This window comes from Arachis duranensis, chromosome 2 (genome assembly GCF_000817695.3).
Source record: "Arachis duranensis cultivar V14167 chromosome 2, aradu.V14167.gnm2.J7QH, whole genome shotgun sequence".
Taxonomy (NCBI): domain Eukaryota; kingdom Viridiplantae; phylum Streptophyta; class Magnoliopsida; order Fabales; family Fabaceae; genus Arachis; species Arachis duranensis.
Window position 1 is genome coordinate 22212557 of NC_029773.3, and position 10294 is coordinate 22222850.

The 10294-nt window shown below is 36.0% G+C and overlaps 1 protein-coding gene across 1 annotated transcript; it reads left to right on the forward strand.

Annotated features, from left to right (window-relative positions):
* Positions 1–1053: 1053 nt before the first annotated feature.
* LOC110277687 (uncharacterized) lies at positions 1054–3968 on the forward strand. The gene is made up of 3 exons (XM_052257783.1): positions 1054–1156; positions 1489–2074; positions 2157–3968. Exons 2-3 carry the CDS (start codon positions 2033–2035, stop codon positions 3966–3968), a joined length of 1854 nt encoding a protein of 617 aa, XP_052113743.1. The 5' UTR covers positions 1054–1156; positions 1489–2032.
* Positions 3969–10294: the final 6326 nt, after the last annotated feature.

The window sequence follows — 10294 nt, forward strand, 5'->3', positions numbered from 1 at the left end:
ATTTATTTATTATTTTCTATTATTATTCGATAGTGCCTTTGTTTTCCTTCTTATTCCAGATAGTGGTTGCCGCAAAAGAACGAAATCTACAATTCCGGAAGAAGATAACCATAAAAGCTGCAGACTAGAAGGCTCTTACACACCGCCAAAAGGAAAAAAGAAAATTAAAACTGGTAAGCATTCTGCAATTTTCATACTCAGCTTTGGTAGGCAGGCAGGGTAATTGTAGTTTTGTACAATTGTGCAATTGCGCATGTTCATGGTTGTCGAAAAGAGTTAAATCATACAAGATTACATCTGAATAAGTTGATAAGAAGAGTGCCAAGTTATATCCAAAGGAATCTAAGCATAAATTTGATTAGATGGACAGGGCACAACAGCTTTGTTTTATACATGTAAAGGCTTTGTTGTTGTTGTTGTTGTTGAGGTTTATGTCTATGTTTTTAAATTTTATTCTGCTGGTAATTGTATTAAATTTTGAGATGGAAAGTTGCTTTTGTAGGTTAATATCTTACATAACTGGTTATGTATGTATTCAGGTACAAATGATCCCAAAACTTCTGAGTATGCTTTCTTTAAGAAATTGAAGCAGGATGCAGGTCTGAGGTTTAATTCTCACCGGCCGGTTCAAAAAGATGATTCCTTACCTAAGGAGCCTGAACAAACTGAACATTCCAGAGGTTGGTTGAAATAATTGTCTACTCATTTTGGCAGATTTTACTGAAGAACTCAAACTTATTTCATGAGCTAGCATGATTATTCACCAAAAAAATTATATAAGGAATTGAATCCTTGTCAACTTTCTTGGCCTTAATTATTACTAGTGATTTAGTGCCTATTAATCCACCCTTTAATTTATTAAATATGTATAATTGTAACAAATATGGGATTAGTCAATGTGGTAAGTATCTTCCAATTTAACTAAGAGGTCTTGGATTCGAATCTTATAAATATATATAATGAACAGTATTTTAGGAACAAAATTTGTGTAATAAATCCTTTCCCAATTTGTCACATTCATTATATATCCATGCAGAGAAAATTGATGATATCAGGGTAGGCAGTATGGGTTTCAATGCTTCGAGGACGGTGGAGGGCATATCAACCGTTAAAGCTGACAAATTTTTCTCAACACCTGATGTGAAGAATAACTCAGGTATGTATTAAGGGAGAATTTTCCACAAAACTCCTCTCACAGAGATACAGTGATAACTTTGAAGTTTCACATGCTTAAAACTATTAGGAACAGTGATACTTATGAGTTAAGAACTATCCTACACTATGGTAACTTTGTTTCTTTCTTCTTCTAGTATATCTATTACCATTTAGTCATGTTCCCTTTTCAGTTTGTCTAGTTCAACATTTTTGTTGAGTTTTATATAATTAAGTCTTTCTTATGCCATGAATTAAAATATGAAGCATACAAGTATTTTGAGTGAATCATGAGGGCGGTAGTACCCAAATTAATCTTTCTTATTGGTTATGCAGATTTCCACTCTCCTAGCAGAATCCAGAAAAACTCCCAAGGTTGCAGTGACACTTTCAATCCCCAAGCTTTATTTTCGGATGAAGGTTTGATTTTTGTTCATATTGATTTCTTGATTGCTAGGTGAATTCAGTGGAAAATAATGTGTTGAACAATTTGATCGTACATGGTTTATTTTACTTGGTCATCACTGCAGGAATGAGTCTAGCTTTTACTTGGACCTTCAGATGTTAAAAATATACCATTGTAGGAAAAATGCATTTGAGTGGCTTAAGAGGTGAAATCAATATTTTTAAGAATGTGTGTTGATACTGTTAAGCAAATTATTTTCTGCTAAATCTTCAGGAAACCAGAATGTGCATGGGAATATCTTCTGTCGAAAGAGACAGAAATTACGTCAGTGTGTTGCAGATACATTATTTCTTAATAAAGAGGAGTTCTCTTTGAAAGGGTTAGGCACAATTCCTCTATTAATATTAAATGTTTTGTCCATACCCCTTATCATGAGTACTACAGAAAATTTTCAGGCTTGATGATATTGTTTCCATGCTCCTTGGTCGTCTATTTCCTGTGAGCATCAAGGAAAATGTACGTTGCTGTAGCATTTTTCTAAAGCTATACATTCCTAACGTGATTTGGTTTGTTCAAAGAAGTGGTTTTTCTGTGCCAGAAATATGAGGATCCAAATCCATGGAAGAAAGTGAATACTGCCGGATATGATTTCCCTGATTCTAGAGAATCAGATTTACCCAAGGAACTTGATCAAATGACTTCAAGGAAACTTATTGAACAATCAAGCTCGTATTTTAGTGATAATTTGTTGTCTCCTATGTTAGTGAATTCTGATGAGAGAATTACCACAGACCATGCATTTGCAACCTCGAATTCTCACAAGTTTCGACTTCCTTATAGTACAACTGAACCTGAATACAAACTGGACAGAATTCCAAGTTTCAGCACCAAGCATGACACAACTCTTGGATTTCCATATAATGAAGGAATGAATGCTGCTGGATATGGATTACTTGATTCTCAAAAGTTAGATGTTCAATTTAAGGAACACAATCAGATACCTGAGACAAGACTTCTTGAATACGAACCAAATCCATGTATTAGAGATTACTTGATGCCTCCTCCTTTCCTAAGATCCAACGAAAGAATTTTTCCAAAGGAATTTCCAACCTCACATTCTCACAAGTCTCGACCTTGTAATACAGATGAACCTGAGGATAAATTTGACAGAATTCCAAGTTTCAGTTCCAAGTATGACAGTGCTCTTGTATTTCCATATAATGAGGAAACGGATGCTGCTGGGTGTGGTTTACTTGATTTTCAGAACTCAGATTTTCAATTGAATTATAAGATACCCGAACCAAGACTTCTTGAATTCGAACCAAAACCATGTAGCAGAGGTCACTTGTCTCCTATTTTCCTAAGATCGAATGAGGGAAGTATTCCACAGGACTTTCCAACCTCTCATTCTCACATGTTTCAACCTCTGTACAATATGAAAGAACATGAGTGTGACTCAAGGAGAGTTCCAAGTTTCAGTGCCAAGAGGAATGTGACACATAAGTTTCTGCTTTATGATCAAGAACATGACACCTTTGCATTGAATCATTACAAAGAGCAGAGGAAATTTAAGAGAGAACCAATTCCTCTTCTGCTAGAAAATGGTTTTGACTGCCACGCAGACGAAATAAATTTGCCTATAGCTTACACTTCTCCAGAACCAGAATTAATCCCTGCATTTTCAACTTCAGGTAAAGGTGAAAACCAGACATGGATGAATATATTAGGTGAATGCCACTTTAGTCCTTCATCCTTACTTCTTGACAAGCCACAGAACATTACTTCAATATTGGATTCTGGTTTATTAAGATGTCAAGAATTCAGGTTTAAGAAATACTTTCATGAAGAGGAGGGCGACATGGACTCGAATTCCAATCATGATGTTTTACCAATATCACACAATAAGCGCCATTTTACATTGTCAGCAGATTGCAAGAATGATATTAGTTCAAATGATCAAGACGGCGTCTTCCTTCAGCCTTATGAGCATTGGATTAGACGAACAGCTTATAATGGTTACCATCATAGCCATTCTGATTCAGAAGCTTGGGTTTCATCTTCACTCAATTTCATCTCAGGTCAGAAGCTAGGAGTATCCTTAACTAGTTCCCATTCAACTTGCCGAAGCTCAAATTCCGGTGATTTTGAGCTCCCGCAATGGGAAAGTATGTCTTCTCCGTTACACATTAGTGATCATTCTGAGCCAGAAATGGATGGTGGAAATCACAGGGAAGTTCTTTATCGTTTTCGGCACAGCTCGATTGAAATACGTAACTCTTCTTTTCTTCATATGTCCATGCAAAGAGAAAATGAATTTCCTTTTCCTCTTCATAGAAATGACTGTATCAATGAGCTAGAGCAAACAGACTATGATCCTCTAGAGTCTAAACACTCTTTAGGGGGTTTCTAATCAATGCTTACCTTATAATTGTTTATTTTTTGAATTGCTAGTCATGCATTTACAAGTTGAAATATTTATCCACCATTGAAACTAAAATTTGAAAAGAAGGCTGAACAAATATGTACAAATTTGACATCTAAAAAGTGAAAAGAGTACAATGCTAGAGCGACATAATGCATAAGCATGTAGGGAGAGTGACTAATCATACATGAGGAAAGATTAAAAAGCAATTACTAGTTAACAATGCTAGAGTGACATAATGCCACATGGTGAAATGATTTGTCCAAATTCTAAAATTGAAGAATCTTATAAAAATCAATTGTGAACAGAGGGGAAAAGTGTTGGGGTCTTTGGACTCCCTTTCTATGTGGAGAAAAAGCTCAAATGGTAGTATCAAAGTCCATGAATAGTTGAAGTGACTGAGGTGAGTTAGGGATGAGTGAGAGAGGTCATTTTTGAGAGAAGAACACCAAACACTAGAGAGAAAAGAAGAGAGAAAGTTATTTTTCGCACATATACAAAGCTGTCTCTGTAAATTGGCCACTGCAGATTCATTAACCGTTGGATCGAGCTCAAATTTGGATAGTGTGTTCTACATATCTGGTTCTTTGATTTCACCGTTCAGATCTTCAATTCGATGTCTATAGCTGGAGATATTGGCCACGCATAGTAGCTCTATTTTTTGTAGTATTTTCATCTTCTTGTTCTTGTTTTGAAAGTTTTGAAGCTTGGGTTGTTTGGCTTGTTGTATGCACGTTTTGTGCAGTAATTTGTGACTCTCTTGTACCCTATTTTTCATCATAGTGAAGCTATATCCTGGTCTTGGTGACTCGTGATTTTTACTTCTCTCATTGAGGAGGTTTTTCACGTTAAAAATCTTGGTGTATTAGCTTGTTTCTAATTTCTGGTTTATGTGATTTTTCGCTACTATTGGGTATTATTGTGCTGGTGTTAATACTTGTTGTGAATGGATATTGTTGCTCCTCTAATTCTTGCAAGTAGGGAATTGTGTTTTATTCCTATCAATTGGCATCAGAGCTCATATTTAGGTATTTGGTTATAACTTGCTTGAAAGATGGAGGCAAATAATTCTACTAGGATGATAAATTTGAATGGCACTAATTACCATCTATGGAAGGGCAAAATGAAAGATTTGTTGTTTGTCAAAAATCTACATTTACCCGTATTTTCTATACAAAAACCAGAATCTAAAACAGATAAAGAATGGAAGTTTAAACACCAACAAGTTTGTGGTTTTATTAGGCAATGGGTGGATGATAATGTTTATAATCACATTGCTAATGAGACTCATGCTAAGGCTTTGTGGAATCAAATTAAATCCTTGTATGCTTCCAAGTCTGGCAATAATAAATTGTACCTGTTGAATATATTGATGAATTTGAGATACAAGGAGGGGTCACAAGTATTAGATCACTTGAATGAATTTTAAGGGGTTCTGGATCAGTTGTCAAGCATGGGAATCAAGTTTGAAGATGAGGTTCAAGGATTGTAGTTGCTAAATACTCTACAAGATTCTTGGGAGACTTTTCGTATCTCTCATACTAATTCTGCTCTGGATGATAAAGTGAGCATGCAACTTGTTAAAGGTGGCATTTTAAATAAAGAGATGAGAAGGAAGACGCAGAATTCTTTGTCACACTCTGAAATGTTAGTCACTGAAACCAGGGAAAGAAATCAGAATAGAGTTCAAAAGGGTAGAGGTAAAAGCAGGAGCAAATCCAAGGGAAGATACAAGAATGTTGAGTGTCACTACTGTCACAAAATGGGTCACGTTAAAAAATATTGCTATCTTTGGAAAAAGGAAAACAAAGGTAAGCAAGAAAAGAAGGATGATAGTGGTAATGATCGTGTATCTTCTATTTCAGATGATCTTCTTATTGTTGATATTGCTTATTATGAGTACAAGGTCAATCTTACTTCTAATGATGAGTTCAGCTGGGTAATTGATAATGGCGCCTCAATACATGTTACACCGAAGAAGAAGTTCTTCACTTCTTATACTCCAGGTAATTTTGGAGTACTTAAGATGGGTAATGATGGCTTGGCCAAGGTTATTAGTGTAGGAGATGCTTGTCTTGAGACCAATATGGGAATGAAACTACTACTCAAAGATGTTAGACACGCTCCAGATGTTCGCTTGAATTTGGTTTCAGTTAAAATGCTTGATAATGAAGGCTTTGTAAATACTTTCGGCTTTGGACAATGGAAGCTTACTAAAGATAACTTAGTGGTGACTCGAGAAAAAAGGTACTTCAAGTTTATATGTGATGCATGCCATGATTGCAAAAGGTAGTGTGAATGCGATTGAAAGTAAAGAAGTTTGTAGCTTGTGGCACAGACGACTTAGTCATATTAGTGAAAAAAGACTTAATTATTTAGCTCGAAAGGATGCTCTTTCAGGTTTGAAGAATGCAGAGTTAGAGAAATGTTCTCATTGCATGGCTGACAAACAAAGAAGATTATCCTTCAAGAAGCATCAACCTTCAAGAAAATTAGAATTTTTGGAATTGGTGCACTCCGATATTTGTGGTCCTTTGAAGGTACGGTCTTTTAGTTGAGCTATTTACTTTATTACTTTTATTGATAATAATTCAAGAAAGCTTTGGACTTATGCTTTGAAAATAAAGAACCAAGCTTTGGAAAAGTTCAAACAATTCCAAGCTTTGGTTGAGAGGCAAACAGGTAAAAAGTCTAAATGTATTCGCACTGATAATGGTGGTGAGTATTGTGGACCATTTGATGTGTATTGCAAGCAGCAAGGCACTAGGCATGAAAAGACACCTCCTAAAACACCTCAGTTGAATGGTTTGGCAGAAAGGATGAATAGAAACTGATTAAAAGAGTTAGGTGTATGCTTACTGAAACTAAGCTACCTAAAGTCTTTTGGGGTGAAGCGCTACTTACAGCGGCTCATGTGATTAATTTGAGTCCTACAATTGCTTTTCACAATGATGTTCCGAATCATGTTTGGTCTGGCAAAGATGTTTCGTATGGTCACTTGAGAGTCTTTGGATGTAAAGCATTTGATCATGTTCCAAAGGATGAGAGGTCCAAGTTGGATTTGAAGACAAGGCAGTGCATTTTTATTAGGTATGGTCAAGATGAGTTTGGTTACAGGCTTTATGATCCAGTTGAAAAGAAGCTTGTAAGAAGCCGTGATGTAGAGTTTGTTGAAGACCAGACCATTGAAGACATTGATCAGGCAGAGAAGAGTCAATCACAAGAGAGCAGTGATTTGACTGATGTAGATCTAGTTCAGCCGCCTCCTTCGTCAGAACAAACAGAGAATCAAGATCAGGAGCATATACAGAAAAATGAGCCTTTGGTTCCTAATGACCAGGAGATGGAAGATCTGATTAATGCTCCAGTTGATGATAATGCTGATAATCAACCTGAGCTACCTGAAGATCCACCAGGTTTTTATCCTAGGAGGTCTACTAGAGAGCGAAGACCTTCAACGAGGAATCCTTCTAGTGAGTATGTAACATTTACTAATGGATATGTGACCTTGACTGATGGGGGAGAACCTGAATGTTATGCGGAAGCTATGGAAGGTGACGACAATAAGAAATGGTTTGATACAATGCAAGATGAAATGAAATCTTTGTATGATAATCAAACATTTGAGCTTGTGAAGTTGCCAAAAGGAAAGAAAGCTTTGCAGAACAGGTGGTTTTATAGGTTGAAGCATGAAGAAAATTCTCAGTGTCCAAGGTACAAGGCTATATTGGTGGTCAAGGGCTATAGGCAGAAAAAGGGAGTTGACTATAATAATTTTTTTTCACCGGTTGTGAAAAGATCTTCTATTAGGACCGTTTTGAGTTTGGCTGCAAGTCTTGATTTAGAGATAGAGCAGATAGATGTGAAAACTGCTTTTCTTCATGGTGATCTTAAGGATAAAATTTACATGGAACAACCTGAAGGTTTCATGATAAAAGGCAATGAGGATCATGTTTATAAACTGAAGAAGAGCTTGTATGGCTTGAAGCAAGCTCCAAGACAATGGTACAAGAAGTTTGAGTCTGTTATGGCAGAACAAGGCTACAAGAAGACTACTTCTAATCATTGTGTATTTGTTAAACAGTTTGCTAGTATTTTATTATCCTTTTGATATATGTTGATGACATGCTTATTGTTGGTCAGAATGCTTTTCGGATTGATATGTTAAAGAAGCAACTTGCAATGTCATTTGCAATGAAGGACCTTGGGACAGCAAAGGAGATTCTTGGCATAAGAATCGAGCGTGATAGAAAGGAGAAAAAGCTTTGGTTGTCACAGGAGAAATACATAGAGACAATATTGCACAGGTTCCAAATGGAGAAAGCAAAGGTCGTTAGTACTCTTCTTGCTACACACTTTAAATTGAGTTGCAAGCAAAGTCCATCAAGTGATGAAGAGAAGAAAGACATGGAAAAAGTTCCATATGCATCAGCCGTGGGTAGTTTAATGTATGTTATGGTGTGCACAAGACCGGATATAGCTCATGCTGTTGGTTGTGTTAGCCGTTTTGTTTCAAACCCAGGAAGAGAGCATTGGAATGCTGTAAAATGGATAATGAGATATCTTCGTGGTACTTCTAACATGAAGTTGTGTTATGGAAGTGATAAGCCTATTCTAGTAGGTTACACTGGCTCAGACATGGCGCAGGAGATATTAACTCTAGAAGGTCCATTTCAGACTTCTTGATTAACTTTGCGGGTGGAGCTGTGTCTTGACAATCTAGATTGCAAAAATGTGTTGCTTTGTCTACTACCGAGGCTGAGTTTATTGCCATTACCGAAGTATGCAAGGAGATATTTTGGATAAAGAAATTCTTAAAGGAACTTTGGTTTACTCAAGAGAGGTATGTGTTGTTTTGTGATAGTCAAAGTGCTATACATCATGGTAAAAACTCTACTTTTCATTCTCGATCCAAACATATTGATGTGAGGTATCATTGGATACGTGATGTTTTGGATGCTGAGTTGTTTGAACTTGAAAAGGTTTATACTGATGAGAATGGTTCTGATATGATGACCAAGGCATTACCAAGATGGAAGTTTGAAGTTTGTTGCTTAATCGCTGGATTAGCGGTTACCTCCACATAGTCGTGAATGAGAGATTTGTTGGGTTTTTTGGACTCCCTTCTTATGTGGAAAAAAACCCAAATGCTAGTATCCAAATCCATTAATAGTTGAAGTGGTTGAGGTGAGTTAGGGTTGAGTGAGAGAGGTCATTTTTGAGAGAAGAACACCAAACACTAGAGAGAAAAGAAGAGAGAAAGTTATTTTCGCACATACACAAAGTTGTCTCTATAAATTGGTCGTTGCAGATTCATTAACCGTTGGACCGAGCTCAAATTTGAACAGTGTATTCTACACATCTAGTTCTTTGATTTCACCGTTCGGATCTTCAATTAGATGTTTGTAGCTAGAGATATTGGCCATGCACAGTAGCTCTATTTTTGTAGTATTTTCATCTTCTTGTTCTTGTTTTGAAAGCTTTGAAACTTGGGTTGTTTGGCTTGTTGTATGCACGTTTTGTGCAATAATTTGTGACTCTCTTGTACCCTATTTTTTTATCATAGTGAAGCTATATCCTGGTCTTGGTGACTCGTGGTTTTTACTTCTCTCATTGAGGAGGTTTTCCACGTTAAAAATCTTGGTGTGTTAGCTTGTTTCTAATTTCTAGTTTATGTGATTTTCCGCTGCTATTAGATATTATTCTACTGGTATTAATACTTGTTGTGAGTGGATATTGTTGCTCCTCTAATTCTTACAAGTAGAGAATTGTGTTTTATTCTTATAAAAAAGAAGTATTGATTTCACTAATATATAACTTAATTCAAACAGAGCAATAGCAAGGTAGAATTATCCTCAAAAGCAAGTTTGTTATCAATATCACAATGTAGTTTCGTCTCATAAGCATTTGATATAAAATCTATACCTACTTTCTGAACTTGATAACTGATTTGCATTTATCAAAAATAGGTTGACTTCAAATCACTAGAGATTTTTATAATTCGACCTAACTAACCAGCATGTTTAGCTAGTATTAGGACGCATGTTAATCCCTTTCAATTTTTCACTTCTAAGTTATGCATGTTCATTGTGTAAAGATAATCAAGCTTTTTGCAAAGTATACGTTTAGGTTAGGTTTAATTGAGCTTTAGTCTACTTAACTAAAAAAAGTCATTTTCAGTTGCATGTGCGCCTTGTACGTCACTCATAAATAGAAAACGATACGTGACCCGTTCAAGATTTTACCACATAAATGTATAAAATTCTTTGTAGTTTTCTTTTGCTAAACCAACTCTCTTTATAACTTACCCCTTC